General features: G+C 40.0%; 2 protein-coding genes across 3 annotated transcripts; one reads left to right on the forward strand and one right to left on the reverse strand.

Annotated features, from left to right (window-relative positions):
• LOC110851251 (exocyst complex component 1) lies at window positions 1–3978 on the forward strand. The gene is made up of 10 exons (XM_022098954.2): window positions 1–703; window positions 780–875; window positions 957–1217; window positions 1285–2008; window positions 2092–2197; window positions 2281–2547; window positions 2638–2848; window positions 2923–3222; window positions 3397–3591; window positions 3655–3978. The coding sequence occupies exons 1-10, from the start codon at window positions 461–463 to the stop codon at window positions 3805–3807; spliced, it is 2556 nt and encodes an 851-aa protein (XP_021954646.1). The 5' UTR covers window positions 1–460; the 3' UTR covers window positions 3808–3978.
• On the reverse strand, window positions 3799–25787 carry LOC110851002 (protein inturned). Of its 2 annotated transcripts, XM_035852829.1 has the most exons (21): window positions 24015–25787; window positions 22167–22411; window positions 21464–21676; window positions 20534–20721; window positions 19211–19304; window positions 15078–15190; window positions 11947–12009; window positions 11677–11850; window positions 10703–10839; window positions 9650–9823; window positions 9161–9253; window positions 7788–7923; window positions 7641–7694; window positions 7377–7445; window positions 6619–6867; window positions 6241–6290; window positions 5254–5420; window positions 4806–5137; window positions 4661–4722; window positions 4418–4586; window positions 3799–4347 (listed from the first exon to the last, which is right to left on the reverse strand). In XM_035852829.1, exons 1-21 carry the CDS (start codon window positions 24923–24925, stop codon window positions 4084–4086), a joined length of 3957 nt encoding a protein of 1318 aa, XP_035708722.1. In that variant the 5' UTR covers window positions 24926–25787; the 3' UTR covers window positions 3799–4083. The 2 variants fall into 2 exon arrangements, with proteins under 2 accessions (XP_035708722.1, XP_035708723.1); XM_035852830.1 differs by lacking the exon at window positions 24015–25787 and having other exon boundaries at window positions 3804–4347; window positions 21464–22084; window positions 22167–22302.
• Window positions 25788–27353: the final 1566 nt, after the last annotated feature.

Here is a 27353-nt window from a genome sequence, read left to right on the forward strand (position 1 = left end):
GGCAAGTTGAGAATCTCAGTATCTCTTTTGTTTAGATAAACTTGCAGGTAATTACTCATCGGTTAATTTAATTGGAGTAAAATGCAGACTGACATACGGTAAAGCTGTACTATTTAAAAAATATTTGTAAAATTCAAACCTAAATATAATTATCCCCGTTTGGAAAGGAACATGATCCGTGAACTAAAAGATTCTTTCACTGTTAAGTTATTTAGTCAGTAAGTCAAACAAACTGTACCTACATTTATTCTGGAGAAGAAGGGGCGTGAAATTGTTATAATGTGCTGTGCTGTGACATTGACTATGCATTCCAACTTAATGTTTGATTATTGTTCTTAATGTGATTGTTTTATGACGGATAATTGTCTTCAATTTAATAGTTTACATAACATGATGATTTTATATCGCCATTGTCAAAACGTGTAAACAAATTTGCGCTAGTTAGTTAGCATTGGTCATTATGAGTGGGGCCAAGTTTGAGCTGCAGAAGGAGGTGTTTGAGGGGTCGAAGGAGCGTCTTCACGGCGTCGTTGGCGTCACAAAGACGTCGCGAAAGAAGAAGCCGTCGTTCCTCTGTCTCACGGGGAGTATCGAACGTCCCATCCGATTTACCATTTATCTTGTCAAGCAAACGGAGAAGGGTTTCAAGCGGAAACAAGAATGGACATTGTCCTCTCTGAAGGAAGCGAATTACAAGGCTAAGGTTTGTAAACGAGTCATTGAAATACACAGGATTGTGGTATTTACCTATTGTTCGTTTAATACTTGAAATATTCCAGGACTCACTTGATTTTGATTTATTGCTGGAAAAAAGTTACCATTGGACTGCAACTTCCACCGAGGATAAGGATGTCTTATTTTCACTTATTTACCAAGTATGTGACACAAGAAGGATGGATAATATATTTTTGGATGATGAATAGATGAGATACATTTGTTTTGTATCGTTGTTTCAGATTACTGCCAGAATGCACAGGCCCCCTAAATTCATCAATTACCAGCCGGACGAAGAAGGTGACTCGGAGGGTGCGAGTAACATTCCAATCGTTGCTGTACCTAAGGATGGACAAATGGTGGACAGTGATGAAGAAGAATTTGGTTTAACGGAACGTGAAGAGTTTGATTTAGAGAAGGTGCTTGGCAGGGCTGAAAATGCGGTCGTGAATGCTGAAGCATTCATGGAGCAGTTGGCTAAAGAGTTGTCAATTTTGGACGGGGTATGTAATTCAATGTGTTTTTAATGAGTAATATGCAACAAAATTAATTAATTACAATCGGTTTCAGGAAAATATTCACAGCATTATGGATTCAGAGACGCAAGTCAATGTACTTATGGAAAGAATAGACGAGTCTATTGTCCAGTTGGAGAAAATCGAATCTGAACTCACAGATTATGAAGATTCTGTTGTAGTAGTACAAGCAGCAGTTGAGAAAATAGAAGAGGAAAACTCTCAGATGGGGACAGCTTCAAAAAATCAACAATTGTTACTCAAAGAACTCTCCACGTTAATAGAAGCTTTAGATTTTAGCGCTGGATCCAACATTTTAAATTCAGATTTGAGTTCGAAAGAAGGCATTGAGAAAGCCGCGAGAGATGCAAATCTTCTTAAGAAGGCTCTTGATATGGACGAAGAAATTCATCCAGCTCTACAAAAGATGCATTCCGTCGTTCATCAGAGATCTAGATTGGAGAAAATCCGAGACAAGTTTGCGAAAGGCCTCACATCACACTTGGCCAAACTGTTTATTCATCATGGAAATATTTCTTCTGTTGATAATGTTTCCTCCATCAATCATTTTCGCCTCTCACCCCTAAATTTGATGCACAACGAGTTAATTGTTTATTCGGACTTGATGATTTGGCTCAAGTCGGTTGAAATGGACTGTTACTCGTCGTTGCTACAGAAGTATACCATGTCTACACAGAAAGTTTACGAGAGAAACGTCAAAGCCTTATTTGAGGAAGCTCGAGTAAGAATTTCCGGAAACAATACGCCTTCGTCAAGAAGTAAAATAATGTTCTAAATATTTTTGAATGAAAATTTAAACTACGTATACGTGTGAATAATTGCAATTATTTTGCCTTTTCAGTTTCCGGCTCTTCAACCGACCTAAGAATTCGAGGCAAATTTTTTGGCAAAACGCGGAGTTTGGCTAATCGTGAAGGTGATACAGAAAGTCAAGGATCAGGCGAAGGGTATAAATAATTAATTACTTGGTTTCTATGTGTATATATATTATGCTAATTCTAATTTATGCTTCTTACCTCATGATCTGCAGATCTGTTGATTCGTCAGAAAGGCAGCATTTCTATGACGTGTTGGAACAACTACTGGAAGGCTTAGAACCGGGAGTCAACTCTGAAGAAAAGTTCATTACCAGTTTCTTCAATGTTGATGGAAGCTCTTCATTAAATACAAGTTCTGTCATTTCGCCTTCCAAAAGTAGTGGAAGTGCAGAACTCCGTCGCATTATGGGAAATTTATTCGGTTCAATTGAATCCGAGCTAGTTGCCTTTTTAGTTCATTACGAGAAGATGGAATCAAGGTAATCTTTTACTGGAAAGTTATAAATATTTGCCAATGTTGTATTTGAATATAACTAAATGTTCAAATACTCGATTATTTCAACCAACAGCTTTTGTATGGGTGCCATGGTCAGACTGGGAAATCATGCTTTAAAGTCAGAAAATACATCAACTTATATTGGGATGATATATGGGAGTGTCTTGGTGCAAGAGAAACGCAGTTTTGATCGTTTGATGAATTCGTACGTCCAAGCTATTAATGATAGTCGTCTCCCACGCAAAACCAAACCTGGAATTCTTCCTTTCATAACAGAATTTGAGGTGAGTACTATTATTTCTCTGCTTCAAATCAGGAGTGAATTGAAATTTTATAGAATAATTTTATTTATTTGTAGGATTTCGCCGTGATGGCCGAGTCAATTTTTGGAAATTCTGCACGACGAAGTGATTTAGAAAAATGGTACGTTAAAATGCTATGTGCAATGTTTGACGCTATAATGCGACTTGCAAGCGATGGGGGGAAAACTCCAGGCGAAGTCATCCGAATGGAAAACTACCATCGTCTTCATGCAAATTTGTCACAACTTAAAGTAGCAGCCTTAGATGTGCAAAAGAAAGATGCAAAGACAAAGTATAATGAAGCTTTAAATGGCTATGTTACGAAATACTTTGGACGTCCATTGAACAAGCTCAACGTAAGCTTATTAATACCGTTATTATTATTAGGTCGACACAGATTGTTTATAAATTTTATTCTTGGTGTCTATGTATGCATTTGTGAACATATGAACATATGCAAAATGATGCCTTTACTTAGTTTACAATCACGTGAAAGACATTACAGCTTTATACAATTTATGAATTTACAGGAATTCTTTGAAGGCGTTCAAGCCAAAGTCAGTCAAGGTGTCAAAGAATCCGAAATTGGATATCAAATGGCTTTTAGCAGAGCAGAATTAAAACGAGTCATCAAAGAGTATCCGGCAAAGGAAGTTAAAAAAGGCTTAGAATCCCTGTACAAGAAGGTGGAAAAACATTTATCAGAAGATGAAAGTCTTCTTCAGGTAATAATACTACTCCATTATTTATATTGGTTAAATATTTAAGACTACTTGTTTTTTGTGTAGGTGGTTTGGAGGGCGATGCAGGAAGAGTTTATCGTTCAGTACAAATCAATCGAAAGTCTAATTAGCCGTTGTTACCCTGGGGCAAAAATCACATTAGAATTCACAATAGAAGATATATTGTTATTTTTCTCAGAAATTGCACAATCACATTAGCATTCATTTATTTATTTTTCGTTTTTCGTTTTCGTGACAAATTCAACGCTATATTACATTTATATCATATATCAAATATATTCCCACTCTGACATAGACCTGACTGTCTTTTACCTGACTAAAATATAAAAATAAATAATGGGAATCCTTTATCCATTTATAAAAAATCAATATACAAAATCTTTCTTGATTAGCATAAAAATGTACTGGCTTAATTATGACTGCGTATAAAATAAGAAATCACTGCTGCAGCTGCTTCTTTGTGTACAAAATACCCTACGCAGTGTAATAGGCAAGTTTAAAGGCTACTTCAATCAAGTTTTGAGTGACTGAACTGTCTTGGTAGCAAAGATAGACTTCCCTTTGATTAGGATACATTCTGCCGACGACCCAGTACGACACTTGGCGTAGTCTTGGCTTCTTTTTATGCACATCTCGAGGATCAACGGCATCACAATTGAAAAGAACGCCATGCTCCGAAATCGGCGCTAGTGCTTTACTCACCCACTTTTTATCACTCATTTGCCGGCTTAATCGCATCTACAAGTTAGACCAACAAATACAATATTACAGTCACCTTACTCGAGTCCAAATGTATGAATTTTCTTACCCTCCCGTTTGCAGCCTTGTTCAAAATATGATGAGTCAATGTCACACTTTGGCGAAAGTTGTGCACCACGACAGAAAACGGACCTTCTACCATGTCCTTTGAGCTCAGCAGTACACAACGACCAGCTTCAATTTGTAGAAAGTCAAACAGTACGTTTCCCTTTGTAACACTGTGGAAAGTCAGAAATTATGAAATTTACCCAAGTGTCAACCAGTCTCATTATTCGATAAAAATGACCTTTACCTCATAGTCTTTATCTCTTCGTCAATATATCCCTCATTGTACCGTGACGAGTCGTCCAGGCACTTTCAAACAAAGCAAAATTTGCATACAAATGTGACCAACTATTAGTTAGAACTATGCATCCCTAGAAAACCACTAGTTTTACCCATTTCAATGAACTGGTATCACTCCCCGTCCCAGTTGTGGTTTCCTCAACCTCGTCCTCTTCGTTTGACCCGTAATTCATTTCCTGTCGCTCAGCCAAAGTCGTAGTAGTTGAGAGACCGTAATGGTAACTGTAGTCGCGAAGGGATGACCTTTGTAGCCCTCTCTCCTCCATCATTGTGTGAGGTATGGATGACATGCTCTCCGAAATGGGAGGTCCTGTCCTACTAAATTCCGCAGACGTATTTGGAGGTTCTGCATTCTTCAGGATTCCACTCGGACCCGGTGGCGGAGTTGGTAAAACAGTATGAGTCGCCGTTGTTGCTGATGTACCTGAAAAATGGTCATAATTTAATTATTTTCGCCACCAACATAACGTATTTTTTGCTCGATGCAACCATAATTTTGCAACTCTAGCAAAATTATGGCAAAGCAACCATGTTCTTTACCAGCCAAAAAGGTTTTGTTGGCAGAGCCCGAGGGCGGGTACAACTCAATGAACTCTTTTTCTTGGGAGAGTATCCATCTTTCCAAGGAAGGATCAATTTCACTCTTTAGAATCCGGAGGACGCAATTAAATCCGCGTTGAACCCAAGCAGGGTCTGGTTTGGGAAGTCTGCAGAGTAATAAATTAAAGTTGCATTCATGTTCGCCTGTCATCCAACATGAGCATGATCATTTTTGATAAGAAATACTTTTGTAAGCATGCAAGCAAAGAATATCTTCAGAGTGTGCCTAACTATAGGGTATTATTATCCTTTCCCCTCCGTTTCCGTTCGCTCCTCCATTCAATTTTTCATTCCATTTCATATTAGATACTAAATAACCATGTCCATGCGAACCTCTGAAGTACAGTGCCTCCCAGCACGCAATAATATTTACCTTGTGATATTAAAATCATATCCATTGATGCAAGCTAAAACCGGAACATGACTGACTGAGTGGTGAATACCTCTCTCATAAAAAGTTATAAATTTTTGACTTGGAAACTTAGAAATAGTTAATGAAAATGGATTTCCATTTCTTGCGTAACAAATGTTGTCACCAACATTGATTTACAATTATATTATTTATCTCTTGGCAGAGAAAATATTTTGTCATTTTGAGGACATGTAGCCAGTTTTGTACTTTGTGGATATATACGCACATAGACCTGGATATGCACGTCATAAAGTGTAGCAAGTAGGAGAGTTGTATCTAGCATAATATAAATTTAATGAGACCATATACCATATCACGCGTCAAGTTTTATGAGCACTCTTGTCCGCATAAATATCCAATATGTAATAAAAAACCTATGATTCATATACTTGACGACTGTGGGTCTTGTCCCTTCATTAAAAAATCCTCCTCGCATTATTATCCATAAATTTCATTTCATTTTCTAAGAAGGGCGAGGGCAGCGAGAAGTAATTGCAGTAAATGAAACGACTTACTTGTTCTCCACGGTTGCGGGTTCGAGAATCATTCCAAGCATGTAGTTACCCTGAAATAATGTAAATTATTAAAGCCTGCTGCATATTGCTTTACTACGTAATACCAAAATTCCTTGACTTTTAGTGCATTCTGTTACAAAGGAAACATAGTAAAAACTCTGAGAATCTCTAGATTTGAATATTCTCATCGGATTATGGTAACGATAAGTAATTGTATTAAAGTTTTTGGCAGAATTTTTAAATATTTTACTCCAAGTAATTATAATATCAAGGAAAATGAGAAACTTTCTCTATCGCCAACATCACTGGGGCGAAGGAGAAAGTATAGTATGCAGAAATGGTACGGGTTATAAATCTGACGTCTTGAGATAGACTTACAATGCCAACAAGGGCAGACCAACATGGTTGCTGACAGTTTTTGTTATCAGCGGAGAAAGCTTCATCTTGGTCTAGATTTGCATTTTGGTTGTAGAGAAAGGTCTCCTGGCAGAAAAGCAAGCGTTTTAGCGGCTTCCAGACGTACGGGAGCGTGTTACGCTTGATACTCCAGTAACCAAGCTGGGTTCTCCAAAGGCCATGGAAATGAGATGCCAAGGTCCGCTCCAAATGCGATGCTACCGGCATTCCCTGTATAAAACACCATGTTTACAACCATGTCACTACACGAGTTTGACAAAATTCACATGTTTTCTCAGTTCGTCAGGCTGCTGCTGCTGCCGTTAGAAAAACTCGTTGTACAGGAAAAAAAGTCAGATCTACATGCATAACGAATGAACCAGCAGCCCAATTAAAAAGAAATTGGTTACAACTGCAAGTTACATGGTTCCTCCATAAATATGATAGCATTTTGCAGAGAACTCATTATTAACAAATGCCGCCTGCAATTAGTTTCGGAATAGGACAGGTATGTAATAGGTATGCGGGAGACATGATTTTATCTCGTGGTCTAGAATTATGTGACCTTACTCCAAAAATGTAAGATTAATTAGTAGCGGAACTCCCAGTTTCGGAATTTCTGAAGCGAAATGAGGGCTTTCGGTTGGTTGCATGGGGTTCATTGTTTCCAGTTGGTGTACGTCTCTCATAAAAAAGTCAGAATACGGAAAAAGAGGGTTCAAAGAAAGAAAGTAACTCACCTTGTAGTATAAACAGGAGCCGAGGCAGTTGAACAGAGGCTTTTCCAACTCTGAGTTTCTTCCGGAGCACTAAAATGAAATACAAACAAATGAGGAGGAGAGGCAACCAGGCTCTCGTATGAATTTATTCTCCTTCGAAGAAAGGGGATCCCCTCTTGCACAAAGTTATCTTCAATTACCCGACATGATTTTTTTCCTAGCAAAGTTCGTATGTAGCAATATCTAGCAATACTACTAATAATATTAAAGATGATCAATACGTACCAGGGCAAACGAGTCGGATGTTTCGAAAGCGTATAGTCGTTCATCAATCCAACACTGGATACATAGAGAAATAATATATAAAATAACATAAAAACAAAAGTTAGCAAAATGAAGCGGAAGTTATAGGCAAACAATCCAGAAACTTACCCGAATTAATGGAGGAATTCTGAGGAAATATTCTGGCACTTGAGGGAACAAAAAGTCTTCGGAAATATCGTTTAACCCCGCGAGTGCTAATGTAAAAAAGTGATTGAGTTTCTCCTCTGGCATAGTTTGGAAAGCTCTGAAATTGTATAAAATAAGTTGGCAAGGTTAGTTCGAGTCTGAATTTACCTCTCTCTGTGTGACTTTTTGCAACGCATTATAGCCCAAGATTCATTTTAAGATTCCTGTCTGCAGCTGAATCGGCTACTACTTTCAGAAATGTCATCGCTAGCATTCATGAGTAATTTAGTCCACCACCACCTGATTGCAGGCGAAACTTGGACCATGTACAAAATGAAATGGAGAGGGAGAAAGAGAGGGCATGATTTGAGGTGAAAGTGGATTTTATAACAAAACTTTCCCCAGTCAATGATGAATTACCACCAAACCTTTGAAAAAGACGTTGATGGATGGTGGTTCGCTTGATTAGATCTACAATGATAAAAAATATCGAAAAGTGCAGTAGTTCACTCCTCGTCCATTCACTTGGTGCGAAGATGAATAATTGATGGTCCACTTACCCTGCTTTCAAACCTTTAACATTATTATACAGATTTGGTTTCTTTCTACAGCGTATTTTTCCAGGGTAGATAGCTTTACACCGTAAACACACCTCTTTCCTTGCCTGCTATGCATTTCTCAAAGCCAACTTTTATTAATTTGATGTACAAGGTGCTTTTCAATTTATTTATTTATGTAATCACCTATCCGGTGGTCATAAATAGTGGTTGGGGAAATTGCTGCATAACAATTAACTTATGAATCTATTCTGGTACATATGCGCTAGTTGAAATATCAAATTGTGGCTTCTGCTAATTAATTTCACAAAGTGTGAGACCATAATAACGCCACCGCACCAAATGAACGACTAAAAGAAGAAAGTTCTCTTCTGCTGTCTAAATTTCGACTCAGCGCTGACGTTACTATTGCATTATTCTTGTTAGACTAGGATTTGTATAAATTATTCACCTCTCCCTCTCCCTCACTCTCTCATTTTGAAATATGAGAAAATGTAGCGCTTTGGTTTTGCACAGATTCGCAATCATTGGCCGAGAGAAATCTAATGATTGCTAGGAAGGAGACTTACTCCTACATAAATCTCAATTCTCATTAATTCCCAATCCAAAAGAGCTCCACTTGCATGCCCACGTTCCCTGGATCTTACGGATACATGTGTAATAATAGATTTCACATAAGCATAACCTTTGCGCTTTGCTTTGTCATGTTAAACCCGGATTTTAACAAATGATTACACCGCGTCCTTCAACCCGTCGAGTTTGTAGTTGTGGTTAAGTAAACGGAACAAAGTTTCTTACCTAGATAAACTCCCAAATTGGAACTTGAGGAGAGTCGAGACGCGGGTCATTAGTCGCAGCGCTAACCCCAAGCCTCCATCCACGGGATCCTTCCTGCAAATAAAGAGACGACGACCAACATTCGTAAAATGAGAACAAGTCATTTGCAACTTGGTTAACCAGCCGATGAACAATCATCCGAATATTCCTGCTTCTCTTGGAGAGAGAGAAACATAACTGCGAGTGTCAGCACGTACATAATATCCAAATACCACACACACTCTCTCCTCCTGCAACTCTCTCAGCCTAATGCATTCACTCCGTCAGACAGATTATTGTTCCGTTTCAAAGATATCCATTAGTGTACATATACACATACTGGTGCTATACTGGGAAATAGTTGGATTGCCACCACTTCACGACTCGCATTAGTTGCACCCGTGATAATAATGCCATGGTTGGTGTCCATTTCACTAAGGACATGTGAAAAGTGCATGGTTTTGTACATACCATCGTAGCTGCTTCTTTTCCTTCCTGGAGGAGCTGCTTTCTCCAGAAGAAGCAGAGTGGCAGATGTTGAAGTTTGAGAGCACAGTGGCCGTGCCAAGGAGGAGTAGACTTTTCCCTTCATCGTCACTTGAGAAGACGACGTCCATCTCTTCGTCATCAATCATCACCCGAGATCTGGATAATAATATAAAACTCAAAATACTTATATGTGTATACATCTCACACAGCCATTCACTCATCATCGCATCGTTTTGTTTGTAGTAAGGAATACAGATACACATCCAACTACACGAGACGAGACGTAAGAACTACATAATCGCATTCTGCCCCCAGCCTGCTTAGCGACCAAGATTATTCATCTCCTCGCACTGTTTACGTAATAAGAGACAAGCAGCTTATCAACACGACATGAGCCGCAGAGTCTAGTAAAACCATTCTCATTTAACGACCCATGCAGACCATCGTATCATCACGTCACATCACGACGGACGGGTCTGTCGAATCCAATAAAGCTAAGCACAAGTGCCTGTGATCCTTTTGCAAGGTTTATTGATTCTGTGACCCAGATAGGCAGTGATATAGACGGATTAAGAATATTAACACGGGCTCCTTTCAATTAACACTGTCTGCTACATATATTCCTTAAATGGGCTGACTAATCCTTTCACTCTCTCATTCAATCAATCAAGGAAACGTTATATCGCTGAATCAACTTCAACTAAATCTTTGGGGTGGAACGAAACACAATTTCTTACGGAAACAAGAAATCAACACCAGTAAAACCCTTAAGAAAATGTATAAATAGAGCTATAGTTTAGGGCGTGGGGATAAATATCGGCCTGTCCTAAACTATAGTTCTCCGTTCCAAGGATGCCGCACAATTCAGTGAGCCAAGTAAATTTAACAAACTATACTTTTTTTATCTTGTGCATCTTTGTGCAACTCAGTATTTGTTACGCCCATCTTATTTTTTCCTAATGGTCTCGCCACTCAAAAAATGCGAGAAGTGGTTGATATAAAAATGTGTCTATGAGTGATAAAGTGCATTCTTACACAAGTGGATGCGATCCCGTTACATCTTTGAGCAGTTTATAAAGTGTGGAAAACATCCCATGTGAGGCGACGAGAGCTTTCACCTTGCGAAAGTCTGAGTCGGACGGCCATGAAAATATCACGTCTTTTGTCTTGTCCTGAAATGAATTAAAATCTGATTAGACTCTTTTTATTTTATTTTTTTAGATATGTAAATACACGCATCTTTTCAGTATTTGTGGATTTCAAGTATACACATACAGCAAACGACCATTTATTATTGCTACTATTTTATAAAAATGATATCTCTGTTTGGTATCAAAGTACAAATATCTTCCTTCCGGAATAATTTCGGGACCCCAATTTACAAATTTATATCTATACATGTTTGTACACAATTTATTTGGCTGGAATCACTTATTGTCAAGGACGTAGGCGAATGTGTGTATCTCGATGTTTCAGCTTCCTTCGCATTATTGTCTTCGTCGTTGTCTCATGCTCCACTTGATTTGTCAAGAAGATTTGCAACCTGAAACCGCAATCACAATTCACGATTGATTTCACTGCACTACAGAATTCGGATGAGTCTCCTGGGGCCTGGATTCGACCTGCATAACGTCAAACACACAAACCCTTCTTCTTCCGTAGCAGATTCATCGCTCTGTCGAGACCAATGGAGCAGTTTTTATCAAATGTCACGTTGGCGATACAACATCCAAGCCCAGATCATTGAAAACCTCGTATTTTGTTGTCGCACAGAGGAGAAAGAACTAATAGTTGAACATTCTACTTTTATTGCTTTCGGGTTTCGAGAAAAGCTGTACACAGGTTTTTTTGTGGCGTGTGCTGTAAATTTTAATTCGAATCTGTGCAACTCCTTTCAAACAGATGTGAAAAGTTTGCCATATAAATGTAAATTAAGGATTTTGCTACCAACAAAAAATTGCATTCATGTTTCGAATGTGGATGAAATTAGGCATACAAAATTACTCTACCTTTGAATTTACGGACAGCGGTGGCGGCGGCGACGTGTTAACAGCAGAAATATAAACGACCGCAATTTTTGACAAAATTTCAATAGGTAGCTCGTTGTTATCCGTGGTGGGTTTGACGCCACAAGGCTGCTGCTTCTCGGAAGGACTCCCATCGTACACCAGGTCTCCGAATGTCTAAAGTACAACGACGTCAAAATTAGCTAAAATTCCCTGTAAACCGTCCAGTTCAATATGAACAAGGGATAAGTGCTAAGAAGAGAGGGAACCTACCACCGTTTTTGTCGGCGTATCGGTTATCGTGTATCCAGAAACTCTTTGCAGTTCAAGGGACACCTGAAATTGGAAAATATCCACGTTTTTACATGACTCCACTTTCGCATACTACATGATTTATATTGGTTTATAAAAGTCAATTTGATGTCTAATTTTGGACGACTTTCTCCACAAATATTTTATACACGACATCAAATAAGGTTTGATAAAGGCTGGTTGAATTGGTGGGGTTCATTATTGCTCGCATAGTGGATTTGAAGTAGCATTTTATATTTCTCTGGCGAAGATGATGAAAAATGAGAGGATGTGGCACATCGGAAGGCGGAGACATAACATTATTTTCGTCATTTTGTGGTCGGCAACTGTGCGTCGTTGATAGTGGTGGCCCAGAGCAGGAGAGAGAATTCGGATGAGATTGAACTGGAGAAAAGTGAAACTCATTTGAATTTCATTTGGATCATCTCGTATTTGAGTTTTACTTTCACAAACTTTTAGCAAGTTTTAGCTTTTATGTAGGTTTCCCGATAAAATAAATCCGGCTCCACTGCCACAACTGCATCCTATTGCCCAGCCTCACTCTTATACGTGTACAAAATGTGCACAATACACGATCAGAGGTCGGAAACTTGGGTCAAATTTGTATTGATGAGGAGGATGGACTTTTTCATTCAGAATTAGAAATTAACTTTCCTTATCTGACGTATTTCTTTGAGAAATACAAAAAAATACAAATGTGTGTAAACTTAGGACCAAAATAATTTTTGTCAGCTACGCAGTTTAGGTTTCTATACTTGTCTATTCCACTATTTTTATATCAGATATCCCGTTTTTACTCCTGCTACTTTCCAAACTATCTACTTAAATTTTGAATCATACTACGTTTAATACTTTTAATAATCTTGCAAACTCCAGTCCAAGTTGCACAACGTCATTAAATCTTAAAAGCATATCTACACTATCTGATTTTCTTGCCCGCCGTCGTCGCCGCCGAGTTTCATCAGGTGAATGGAAAGTTGGCTGGGTGGAAATACTCTAAAAATTAATGAACTTGTTTAAAAATTTCCCAAGATATTGGAGGAAAGTTCAAAATTCATCTCCCCAGAGGCCGAAACCTACTACTTACTTACTCTGCCTTACCACTGCGACTATTACTACGCGGACTTTCCTTATTCAATTTATTTTTGCAGCCAACCCAGCAGTTTTTCCTGAATAGAAATCCACTCCACGTTTATTCACTTCGATTCATGTGAAAGAAGAAGTTAAGCCTTGAAAGCCGTAAATACATGGGGCCAACTTTCTCCACTTTTTTATGTATATGTTATATATCTGAGGGGAGGAAGACGAGGAAAAGTAGTAGTAACTAGTAGTCGTCAGTACATAGTACGTAACCCATGCTACGTAGATACGTACGTACGTTTATCCTTTGCTACTAAATAATATATATATAAATAACTGCCCAACTACCACAAGTGAGTAAGCCCACAATTATACTACTTTGCCAGCAACCAGACATTTGTTCTCCACATAAATATTTGACTGCCAATAACAATTTTTGAGAAGATAATCTCACGGGAATTTAAGGGAGTTGGGTTCATTGCAATTAACTCGACTTGTGTTTTAGCTCCTCTTACATACAAAAGTTGGCCTGGTGGTTGGCGTTCTGTGGAGGAATTCAGTGCTGATTCTGATCGTAAGTTTAATTGAAACAAGACGACTCACTACCACTGCTCCGGCTATGACCAAGCAACCCGAGGAAAGTGAGACGTGCTCACTCCTACCTCACAAGATCAGGAGTTCTTGATGGAAAATGAGCCAACTACGGACAGAATATAGAAAACTTTTCTGCAATAAGTAGACCACAAAAATATGGTTTGATTACATCTTACCACCACCACCACCACTCGACTGCTTTCACCAACCACCCGAAAAATGAGTAGTTAAGACCAACCAACCGCCCAGAGTATATTATTGTTTCCCTAATAAGAAGCCTCACCACCGTGTTATTTTTTCATACTGGAGAAGAAAATGAAAAAATTATGCTCAAGTCTGAAAAGCGATAATGTTTATTCTTAAGTAGAAAAATGGGAAAATATTAAATTTTCACGCATCAAGGAGAAAGCCATCAGAAGCGTTTAATATTACGTATGTCAATATGAATCCAAGAATTTGGGTGAAAAATTTTGCTTGAATTATGCCTCCTGGGAGTTAAGCAGAGTAATTGGAGTTATTGGCAGGCACGGAAAGAGTGAGTTATTGCGAGCATAATATGAATATTCCTTGTGTCGTGGTGATGGTGGAGAGGTGACGTGGCGCGTGAACTCGCTATCTCCTCTCTCCAACAGTTGGCTTTCACCGATCTGACTTCTTGTACCCTCAAGGAAATTACGGTATTAAAGGAAATACTACTACTCCGACTGACTGGAGGAGGAGGCAGCAAGGAAGGAGCAAGAGTCTCTCGTCAGTGGGTTTCCTCTTGCGATATAGATTCCTGGGCCGAACTCATCAGCCGCTGATTTCCCCAAAGACGATTCCGCTTGATAATTTATTGCATTATATACCGTCGCTGCCGCCTCTTCGAAGAAAGGCCGACCAACGGACCCACGGACCGACGGACGAGCATTCATGGGCTCAGATAATAGGGAGAATATTGAGTAGGAATGAGATGAGATCTGCTGTGCACATCACTTTCACGGCACAAATGGCACGGTGTAGACGCCACTCGTTTAATGCTCGCTTTCTCCAACCCGCAAATCCTGCTTACCAACAATGCAATGAGTATCTACGTCGGCATCCATCATCACGGTCGGGACGATCATCAAAGCAACACTCCCCCCAACCTACCAACTTAATGACGGATACTTATGTGGATATCAGGAGAAATCCTCCTGATTTTTAGTACCACTCAAATTCAACCGCAGGCATTTCAAACAAGTCATCATTTCATGACCCTGTTGCATAAAATTGGGCTAGAATTTGAAAAATTTCTAAAAGCTGAAATTTTAAAGCTAACGTTGTAATTCGTGATAAGAGTTGCGTATCATCATCAATTAATCGTACAAAGAGCTCCCATGATATTTCCCCAGATATTTTCCATGCCTTTTATGGATAGGAATTATTGGCCGACTTACTTTGAGAGGGTTCTCGAAATTGTCGGAGGATTCCTGCTGCAGGATTTGAAGGAGGGTAGCGTTGACATTGGAAAAGTCCACTGAAATGCCATTCACTCGTTGCAACCAGTCTCCTGTAAACAACAAAGAATCTTTATCTTCACGCTTGAGCAACGGTTTTGTGCAAGTCAAATGTTCCGTATTGCTAATTTTCATGTGCGTACAGCATATGACATGCCACGTATAGAGAGAGAGGAGCACATTTTGAGGTCTGAATTGTTCAACTAGAATGTGAGGAAATCGAGAACGAGAGAGGGAGAGAATATTACAAAAGGAACTCAGAATCCAATTATATGTGGAAAACCTGCTTGCACTCCCACACCAGTCTCGGCTCGAGGAACGTATGCACATATGTGTGCAAGTCAGGAGAGGAAAACAAGTGACACGAAAATTAAAGACTTGCTGATAAATGAGACCCTATTTAGACCAATTTAGCCAACACTAAAGTAATTGACAGAGCTAGAGGATACAAATTACTCCAATTTTAACTAACATAATGCGTGGTGGTGGTGCTGTGGGAGAGAATTGATGATCACATCTTGGAGGAGGAGGAGAACTTAAAATAATCAGGCATGCCAGGAGGATAACAGGGCGGTCGTGGTGGAAAGACCCAGCGGTGGTTATCGCATTGTGTTGGAAGACTCCCTCTGGTATCCCCAGTTAGCACACATTTGTCTCAATCAAGGAAGTAGAGTGGATTGTTGAGTAGCCATCAAATGTTGCCTGTCTATCTCTGATCCCCAAGGATTACGCAACACACAAAGCCCATTTTTCCATTTCCTCAGATTTTCCATTCCTCGTCAAATAGGTCAAATACCGGCTGGAGAGTTATAGATTAAGATCTTACGTCATCCAATTTCACTCGATTGACTTGGGCTGACCTTCGCACACGCTGGAACACGGCACGATCATGGGTAAACTCTTTATGACCAATAATACAGTGCGTGAGACGAGAAATGAGAAATAAGGTGGCAGACTCACTTTCTCTCTCACTTTGCCCCAATGACTTTCACTTGATAAATTGACCACCCTGGTTATGATTCTTGCAAATATTTGGCTATTTTCAAAAAACAACAATAGTTTTAATAATGCAATGTAGTGAAGGCGTGCCAAGCTGCATTAAGTACGACGCTTTGTTGTTGAGAAAGGACACCAAATTTATGCCAATCGTCATATGAATGCGATATGAATCGAGCGACTGGTTTTCGGTTCGTGTGTCCTTGGCAGGAATAGACTCGCAAGAAAAAGAATATAAAAACTGCAATCAAATAATGGAGAACTATAAAATTATTGAGTACGGTGACAACGACATCATAAAATTTGTGAATGTGCCAAAACACAAGAAAAGAAGTCATTATTTTAGAGGTAATTGAGTGTGAAGGGAAATGCTCCACCAAACCAGGTCCCAATTCATTTTGTCGACAACCACTATCAAAATTAAATCTCCATTCAACTATCATAAAATGGTACAATATCATAACATAGGCGCCCACACTTTCCGCATATATTGGGAGAAAATAATCGAAAAATATGTGCCAATAACGAATGAACGACGCCATCCTCACATGGCCAAAAAATTATTTGAATGCTAATGAAAGAAAGAAAGGATGGGAGAATCGGGAAAATTAACAATTCTGGAGTAGACATTTGGAAAGAATAAATCATAAATTGCGCCCAATGCTTCATGCGCATCTAAAAAGGCGTTTAAAAAACAGTACCAAATTACGTGACCTATTTTATGTATGTTTGCTCGTTACACTCGTTTAATATTGCTACATACATCAAAGCAGACTCGCATACAACTTGACTTCTTCCAACGAAGCATAACAAGATGAGAACGACGACGAGTCTATCATTTACCTCTTTTTATAGCTTCTCGGCGTTAATACAAATGTGCAAAATTTCCCCTGCCTACTTCTCTTTATTGTACATTTGTCAAGCCAAATGTGACGAGTGGAAGCCTTAAGATTGTTTGCCTCCTCCTCCTCAGCAGCGATACCTCACTGCCATCCTGGCGAGAGAGACAACGCAGCCAACACACGGGTGAGAATGGCACCACCGAATAAATAAAGTACCTTTTCCACATCCACGACTGATCCACCAGGTCATCAAGAAGCTCAGCCGTTGGCAGTTCTCTCGATTTGAATAAGTTCAAGAAGTAGATATGACCCACCTTTCGTATAATATTTCCTCTTCCCTCTTCACCCAGCCAGCCAGCCACCTTTCACCTTTGTGTCGTCCTCCTCTGCTACGCACCCATGCAGTCAGTCGAACACACACTCACTCACTTATCCTCCCTTTCCTCTCTTTCACACAAATCTGCCGTGCCATATGCAAGAATGGATAGAGTGCAATTTTGGGAATCATAAACAGCTTGGAATCTTTCAAGGAGGCGAGAGAGACAAAAAGAAGGGTCGCTTCTTCTTCTTCCTCCTCAAAAAAAACGAGGGCACACACAAGGCAAAAACACGACAGGACGAGTATAATCGAAACAAAATTGGGATGAGAACCTTGTGTTGCTCGTCGTATGTATCCCGTATATTGCACTTTGGTGGTGGTGGTGGTGGTGGTGGTGGGTCTGGTGGAAAAGAGAAAGCGGCGACGACGACGACACGAGGGGTGTGCAATAGCTCGGTGCCAATTAAGCAGCAAATCCCTTCTTTCCCTGCTAGGATTTTCACCCAGAGAAATATACTTTACACGTCTTCTTCTCCTTCCGTCCTTTGTAGTCGGGACAAAGTTTGGGTAAAGATTTCACGGAGAAACCACTTCTCGCAAGCAGAAAAGGACACGAATTTCAAACCCGGCTCTCGTACCTCCTTCGTCTTGGGAACAGTTTGACAAATGCAATAAGACAAGTATGAGTGGCAATGAGGGTGGACAACCCCTTACACGTTTTTCGCCTTGACGTTGAAGGATGAGACAAAGTTCACACATGACGGGTGAGAATATTTTGTGTCAACTGAGGAAACAGAGTCGCTGAGTGAAGTGGATTTGGAAAGAAGTCGGATTGAAAAAAGGAGGACAGGAGAGGAGTAATATTCAGGAGCAGTATTGGAATTCACTTTTCCATCTTCTCCCTCAATTTATGTCTGCTTTCATTTTTCCCAACGTCCTCCATTACGTACATTCTTCTCACTCTGATGTGCCGTGTATTTACCAAATATGCTCAATAAGCTGGCTTGCCTCCCCCTCTTTCCATCAAGTTGTTCCATCCACTGGAAGCATTCATTAAAATAATGCCTTTCCTCTGGGTTCAGCAAGAAAAATATTAACCTTATCCGCTGCTAATTAACACAAATATTGAGAATATCCCATAAGAATACCCAATTTCTGTACACGCCTTCAGACGGGTGTTCATTACAGTAATAATAAGGTATTGGATGGAAAAAAACAACAAAAGCTGGAGACCAGTGACGTGACCGCAATACATAAAATATCAGCCAACAATAAGATCTCGCCAAAGGTGTGAGGAGACTGACTGCTTCGAAAGAAAAAAACCGTACGAACGAACGGTGAGTGAGTGAGTTATGCATTATGAAAAGATGCTTCGCCAGATAGATATTTGCTCCATTATTAATAATGACAGATAAGAAGAGCCTTCGCATTCCCAACTACCCAACAAAATTTCTCAGCTGTGAAAACGTAAATTTGAAATTCAAATTCTTAACACAAATATATTCCTCGACTCGGTGAATCGCGACACTCGCGAATAATCGATGCTAGCGTAGAAATCATTTTGCCTCAATTGTTTTCGTCAAATCTTATTCGAAAAATCAATTCTCATGAAATGTTTTGCGACATAGTTTCAACGGCGGAGAGCTATTGAATCCAATGATAAAGAGTATTGCTCAAGTTTACAATGCGAGAAACTCGATTTTACACAACAGCGAGTTTTCCTGGCCGAGTCGTACGTACGAAACGGTGGAGCAGTCAATTCATATAGATCACCATGCATTCTCTGTCAGTTGGACCGTGCATACTTTTTTATGCTGAGATGATAATAACGAACTGAAAAAAGATGTGTGCAGTTCGACGTTATGAAATGAATGCATGTTCATACGTGGCAATAGTCTCGTGTGGGAAATGCTTACCAATTTTGATTTGTTTATTCCTAGCAGCAGGTCCATCCGGTATGAATCCTGCAACCATTATTCTCTTGTCGTCAGTCTTCTGGATACCAACAACCTGTAAAAGTGGAGAAATTGTTAAACTGGATGTGACATAAATAAACCTTGGAATATATTTCAATTGATGACTTGAAGTAATAAAACTCTCTCTCGATGAGTGGTTATATTATAGATTTGAACTTATCTATGATTATATCTGCACAAGGAACATGGTTTTGATGAATTGCTCGTCATTCATCTTCTTTTGGAAGGAAGAATCGTTCAAATTTTTGGCATAAAAGTGTGACTTGCTCTCTCTTTCTCTATCTCTCTGCATGTATGCATTTAATCGCCCAAAACCTCCCCCTCCTCTGCCCCAGTCAGTGCACATATAGTGAGGAGGATGGAACGAGGTCTTTAATAAATGAGTCGACAATAGGAGAGGAAGTCCATTACCACAGCAAAGAGAAGAATTTGACGAGTTTCATCTACTGCAATTTAGAGCAGCAGAAACGTGTACCACAAAGCTTCCGGATTTTACTAAAGATAAGTGCATCCTGCCATCACTCCAACTGCTCAAGGCTCAAACTAACTTTCTCCAACTTTCTCCCCGCTGCCGTATATTTTTTTGCGGCGGCTCCCAAAAAGTATTGAGTGTATGTATGATATTCGCTCGTATGTAAGATTGCCTGGGAACGGATTCAACTGTAATGCACCATGCTCTTTATCTCCCGCATGCTGCTCCTCGTTGTCACATTACTCCCGTCATTATCAAAACCTAAACAGAGCGAGTCGTCCTATTGGATGTGTCAACATGATGAAGAGACGAGAAGAATAAGGGACAGCCCTTGCGTGCATCAAGCTTTTAGACGTCTTCGTCGTCCTCCTTGATCAAGTTGACATTTACAAAATACGAACGAGGGAACGAACGATGACTCATTTTTTTAAGCTGGATATGTACCCAAGAAGCAAAGGTTTGTCGCAAAGTCAGAAATTCGTGGGTAAATATGTCTCCTTCTATCTAGTTTTTTTCTTTTGTGAGGAAATTGAAATAATCAACTTTGGAAATTCATCCATTTCATCCGTTTAGTGCAGTCTTCTAAACTCTGCTGTGACGTGCAGAATGGTGAATCGTCATGATTGTACTGCTTACATACGAGTATAATTCTAAATGTAAGGAAGGGTTTCCTCCAAGAAAGATTTCGTCTTTCGCACAGTGATTATTCATATCAAAATTTAATGCACCTACGGAACCACCACCGCCGCAGAGTTCACTCTCTTTCGGTTGTGAAATTTGTTGCAACTCACCGAGCTGGAGGAATTCGACCTGTCACTCGCAGTTCTAGATGAAAATCTGCTGGGAACGATGCCCAACAAAGATTCCACCATGGTTGCTCTCCGCCCCAAGTTGTGCTTACTGGTCGACCTGATGAACAAGTCCACGAGGCGAATTTCCCCCTCATGCTCCGTTTCATTTACTCGTGTACCCCAGTCTCCTATAAGTTCAGAAAGCAAAATAATTATTAATTGTCCAACTGCTTAAGCAAATTATTAATAAATATTGAATCTATTAGAAAATTGTGGAAAATGGCGAAAGCCAGAGCATAGAAAATTGTGGAAAAAGAAAATTTCTCCAAAACTATTGGCCGTCAATTTCCTTATTTTGATGGACTACGAGACTTAAGGTCCGTCGTACATCCATAAAGAAATTAACGGTGTTTTTGTCAATCCTGAGATAGACCAGAATTTGTGGAAAGATGCAACATTTTACAGTAATATGCTCAAGCTACTTATTAACATAAGCACGGTTTCAATGATGAGCAAAGCAGTTCAAGCTAGTTAAGCTTACGGTCATATAGTTAAACCTCATCTTGGCATTTATTTTTTTGTTCATTTTTTTATTGTCTTATGGAAAGACTAAAAGTTAAGAATTACGAAAGTTAAGAACTACGAAAGAATTTTGGATTTTTCAACTTATATAAATTTTAAACCTTGAATGATAGTCTCAGCGAGTAAAAAGAAGCAAGCAGAACTTTCTCCACAAGATTACAATTTGGCAAGAAAGCATGCCGCTGAATACCACTCCTTTATCCTCATCTTTTACCCAGAGGCCCTGCAGTTTATTTTGAACAAGCAGTAAGAATTGTTTTGTAGGTGTCGTTAGATTTGCATGCATTCAACCCTAGTTTATGAATTAAGTACATTTATCCATTACATTTTTATTATATGCACACTCACCCTTGAAGCGGAACACTTTATTGGCACCACAAGGTTTTAGTATGTTCTTGGACGATTCCTTTTCCGTCGTTGTCGTCGTCAATTCTGACGCTGTTGGTGGAGGAACGCTGCTCGTAGTCGTACTTCTGGCACTCAATTCCATTTTGGATGACCCTTCCAAATGTCGCTCATTTTTTTGTTTCGTGCCTCGTTTCAGCAGTCGAGATATTTTACCTGTTGGGAGAGAAAGATAAGAAATGATGTAGGACTTTATACTTCATTCATTCACTCGGTTTTTTTTCTGGGTGAGACTTGTCCCATTTAATAATCTAGACGCCTCGTCTGCCCAAGTTACGTAAGTAAGCTTTCTCCCTCCTCCTGCTCTCATATGTATTCAACAAGACTCCTCTCCCTGCTTTCTCTTTTAAGAGGGTTAAATATTTAACGTGACAAAGAGTCAAGTGAGTAATTCTTGTAGACAGATCGGATTGGAAATCCAAAAATATATATATCAAAGTCTTCTGTGGTATCTGCTGTTTTTGCGGTTGCACTGCACTTTTTATATTTATTTGCTGATCTCATTTTCTACACGGACTGTTTACTCCTTTTGGCTCATTTAGCTGCTGACACCTCTCTTCCTCCCTGATCAAATGAAATTTTGCTGGTGGTGCAGAGTTCACAGGGACCAAAGCAATTTTTATTTTTTGAATCAGTATTGAGTTACCTTTGGCCCCCTTGTTTCCATTTGAGCTGTCTGAGGGTTGATGGAGTCCAGACCCAATCTCCAGACTGCCTGGAGCGCTTGATGAGTAAAGTGATGGGTGGATTGACTTGGATTTGGATTTGCTGTGCAGTCCACTTTTATCATTTGCTGACTCCAATATTTCCGGACCATTTGTGGCGGAAACGTATTCACACAATAACACATTTCCATCCCCACGACCCCATGACTGGATTTCGGCTTCCGTTCTGCACAAAACAGGAACCACATACACATAAAAATATATTGCTCAATTTTGTCGAATTCAATTTGCAAAATATGCCCGGCTCTGCAGTCAACGATAAATGAGTCGAGTCGAGGAGGATAACTTTGGTGAAATCGAATTTCATGATTATATGGGATTCGACTCATCAACATAAATGAGGAGCAGGAAAATATACACTTATCCAAGGTCGCAGTAATCATATAGGAAGCGGATGTTTGCATTGAAATGTTTACAATATATGTGACACGTGGATGACTTAATTTGATTTTTACACGAGTTCCAATTAACACTAGGCAAAATTCTGCACAAATACATGAACAAAATCCTTGCCCATTTATAATTTTTTCCTTATAGCTTACAAGCAGGTCCTGCACACATAATATTTATCAAAACCGAAAAAAATGGTCAAGTAAAATGTTTCCCACATCCATCAAAGCCATACAAAAACCTTTATTAAATCTGGGAAAACGTAATTTTGTTTATGAACGTACAACATGCGAACCTAAACTGAAGTTCATGCAGTGATGGATGTTGACGGTCTAAAATGTCAGCTTGGACACAAATCCGTAACGTTTTATTGGCTGGCAAGCTTACATAATCCATTAAAATGCATCTAGTACAGTGTTGTATTTTATGACGAGTTGATACATAAACATGTACGTACGCATTCAATCATCATCAAATTGTTTGAGAAGATTATGCAACCTTTCGATAAAGTCGCGATAAGGGTCTCGCCATAATTTGAAACTTGATGACTCTGTAAATCACCCAATTTAGGGCGATATTGTGCTATATTCACATAAATTGCTTCCCCAAGAAAGGACGTATTGAGACAATGTATCCATTTCCCTACGCCACCAGAGATTGAACCATTATTTAGGCAATTAAGCCATAAATATGGATCACACACATACTTAATATGCTGAAAACGATATCAAACGTATTCCGCCCACCGTCCCTCCTTTGCTCTAATGACAAAGAAAGTTTGGTGGCGAACAAGTTGGAGTACAAAATATATGTGTAGGTGCGGATACAGCAGATTGCCAGCCAGGGAAAGTTGCTCGCTTCCAGCAAGTTTCCATCAAGTGGGGTGTCTCTCTCCTGCCCGTTATTATGTATGTACAGACACGAGGAAAACTGTCTGTCTGCTTATTTGTAGGCTAAAAAGGATTAAATCTGTAAGCCAACTCACTTCAAAGTTTTGAAGCACTTGTGATAAGTTTAACCTAATTTGAAGAACAGGCTGTGTTCATTTCGACTAATGCCGCTTCATGCACACAAGAAGTTCCTCCATGACTCCATATTTAGTTCATATATGATAATTTGACGTCTTACTAAACGTGGTATACTTACATGTCATTTTTATACGGCTAAATATAAACATGTTTCAATGCTCCCAATCATAAATGTGACAGTATTCTTGTTACTTTGAAATGAGAAATTAAAATTTCTGATATGTTTGCGATAAGTAAAATAAGTATCTGTTTGTGACACCCAATCTCTCACCAATCTAAATCGAATTTCGCAAGTTACATGAATGAATAATGGAGATTTCACAGTATTCAAACCGCCCAAGTAGTACTTACAACAATGAGGCCACCTCCTCCTCGAGGACGGTATCACTTTGGTCATCAAAGTCGAGGTCATCAGAACCAGAATCAGAGTGGTCGGTGGAGTCGTCTTCGTCGTCGTCGTAATAACTTCCAGTGTCCTCATCGGAAGGGTGCCCATCGTGATGGTTTTGCTGCCTCTCGTCGCAAGAGGAGCAGTATGACTGATCAGACTGGGTTGATTCATTGTCTTCGGTGTTATTTTCACTTTGTGCAACTCGGGAGCTTTCTCTTCTTCGTTTATGCCTTTTCATTTTCCTGTGCGAGGAATGAGGAAGGACGACTCGAGGAGGAGGTTGCTGTATCGTTGCTGCTGTTGCCGCATGTCGTGTCGTTGTTTCCAAGTTGTTGCGATCCTCACTAGTTACTTCACCCGAGTCATCACCGCTGTCACCACTTTGGGTGTCGGTGCTGCTGGGCCAGCCCAATTGACCGTCATCTGGGTCAGTTGTGACCGAGGTGGTGGTGGTGGTGGTGACGAGGTGGGGTTTTCGTGTCCTGGCCTCATCGAATGAGGAGGAGGATGAAGTTGGTGGGATTAAACGGTCGATGGCAGGAACACTAGTCACACTTGTATCACCGCTGGTGGAAGTGATGTTGGTGACATTCACAGGAGGAGGAAATGCGTGACTATTGGAATTGTTTCCAACACCGAGACTCGTGGTGAGAGCTTTCCGGAGAAAGGCAGGCTTCACAGGAGGAACTGGTTTCACTCGGAGGGGGGGAATAACGTTGTTGTTATTATTATTAGTATTTCCTCCATGATTAGTTTGCAGGCTTAGAGGGACTAACACTTCCGTGGTGCTCAAACTGTTAAGAACCTCCTCGTCTTGGGAGTCCTCTTCAGATATTTTGTACATTTCCGTATCCAGAAAATTTGCACTCATTTCGTTCTCATTATTTGGGATAGGGTTTTGAGTATTCGGGGAAATATCTGCTCTGATTTGGGTCTTTTTTGCTCGTAGATTTGCCTCGCTTTAAATAATATTAATGCACTTGTTTTATGATCTGGAACGTGTTTGACTGGCCAACTCTCGTTATGAAATATTAATATCAAATGTTAATGCGTGCCTAATGTGCTCTACGGCGCATCCTGGAACATACATTTTCCACTGGATAGTAAATAATCTCAATCGGGGCATTATATCGTCATGCTATATTTGTGTGTGTACATAGCATATTTGGGAATCAGTTCCGGATACTTGGGCATCCTCGAAAATAAGGCTTGAGATACTTTGTACACCCTCTTCAATTAATTGGACACTCTGTAAATTCACCAAGATCATAATAAATACACATTTATTTCACTTATACATACATAATAACTACTGACAAATCGTAATATTCGACAAATTTCCTAGTAATAAGCACTAATAAAATCTAAAATAATCCTGCTTTCTTTCTTCCTCAATGTTTGCCCATTGCGTATGTTTACACTTTAATTTATACACTTTTTAGCACATAATTTGAATAAACACCTTGTAACGATAACGTCCTAACCGCTATTACGTAGAATACTCGCCGATTTTGTGTACTCAATATCAGAATTAAGCCTGTCGTTGGACACGTTAAAAACGGCTGAAGTTGTTTTACGATTATATATATAAACACACAACGTAGTGTAAATTAAACAATAAAACAGGTTAAACTGGAGCGGTCATATAAATAAATATCTTTCAATCGCTTTCCCGTGCCGTGTAGGCTACTTGAATGAACCTGCTGCAGTACAACAGCCAGCTACATACATGCGGCAGGTGTACAACTCAGGTGATTCCATCAATTAGAGATTCTCAACAATCTCCAACAATGCCCGAGGCAATGTGGGAAGTTTGCACCTTTTTCCAAGCAGAGCCACTCGCTACTACGTAGGGACATACGAATTGCAATAATCCCACATTTCACGCCATTTCGCGTTCTTCATCCTCACAGGATTTTGGCGATTGAATTTATGTAATTCGGAGCATTGTTACTGTGCAAAATTGAAACCACGACCACGACTGATGACAAAGGGACACATCCCAGCCGGGCAGGTTATGCGTGTCGCCTGAATTAACTCTGGCACCAGAGAGTGACGCCATTTGCATGCATATTGGTTTATATTGCAATGTCCGAAACCAAAACAAGCTGATTCAAATCATTAGAAAGGGAATACGATTTGTAAGAATACAACACAGTCAGCACATCGGTTACTTATGTATTTGCAGCATTTGGCTGGTTGGTTGTTCGGGTTTAGAATTAAACATCTTTATTGCGAGAGTATTTTGGCTGGATGTACATATGTATGGGCTGCAATGGGGGAAAGGACGAGACGACACGAGATTTCGGTTTCTCTGGGAAAGAGCAGCAGCAGAAGCAGCAGAAGCAGAAGCAACATTCCTGAATTAAACAAGATTTGGGCCACCGACCAATGCAATGGATTGAAAAAAAGTTTATAAGAAACCACACAAGAGATCTGCTGGCTGCAAAAAGTGAGAGGACGGATGTATAAAAATAACGGAATCGTGATGTACAAAAGGTCGGCGAGTAAGTGGAGAGAGCCAGTCAGAAGCCAGACTATAGTGTAATGTGTGCTCCACTTTTGGTGGTGGAGCGAGAGGACAGCGGAGGACTGAAGGGATGCCTATTAAGGCAAACCATCGGACTCTGTTGCTTTCTTTTCTCCTTTCTTCATCCTTTCTTCTTCTATTTTGCTGCTACTTGGTGGACCCATGGATGATGACGGCTTAAAGCGCAGGCCCATATCACACGACGTCGTCCCTCTGGTCCATCCATATCCTTTCGCCGTGTTCGATTTAAATGACACTATATTCGTTCCACTGCTACTTGTAATTGACACGTCTTCCCCGATTCATGAGTCATTTAAACCACCTCACTCATTCCCATGGCAAGACTACATCCCCCTTTTCTTCTCCGAGGTGACTTCCTCAAGGAGGAGACCGTGCTTTGATGGCCATACTTTCAAAGACGGGTTTACGCCGAGAGAGACGCGACGGGGCAGGAGTCCTTCTTCGTCGACGGCTACTTACTCATCCTGCTTCCCATAATAAGCTGTTGCAACAACCAAGCTGGCTGGCAGACTCCATGCAATTTCTATGGCACATTTTGATTCCCTTATTTCTCTTAAAACCTCCACTTTGCAGGAGCAGTGTTTTGGTCCGTGAGTGGACGAGGGGTCCTTTGGAGGTTGCTTTCACTGCAGCAGGAGAGAGAGGGAGAGAGAAAGAGAGAGAAAGTTGGTGGAATAAACACATGGATCCACTTGAGCAGGGGAAAGTACGGTTATTCTCTCTCTCGCTTTCTCTCTCTGGCTTTTTC

Source organism: Folsomia candida, unplaced genomic scaffold (genome assembly GCF_002217175.1).
Source record: "Folsomia candida strain VU population unplaced genomic scaffold, ASM221717v1 Fcan01_Sc006, whole genome shotgun sequence".
Taxonomy (NCBI): domain Eukaryota; kingdom Metazoa; phylum Arthropoda; class Collembola; order Entomobryomorpha; family Isotomidae; genus Folsomia; species Folsomia candida.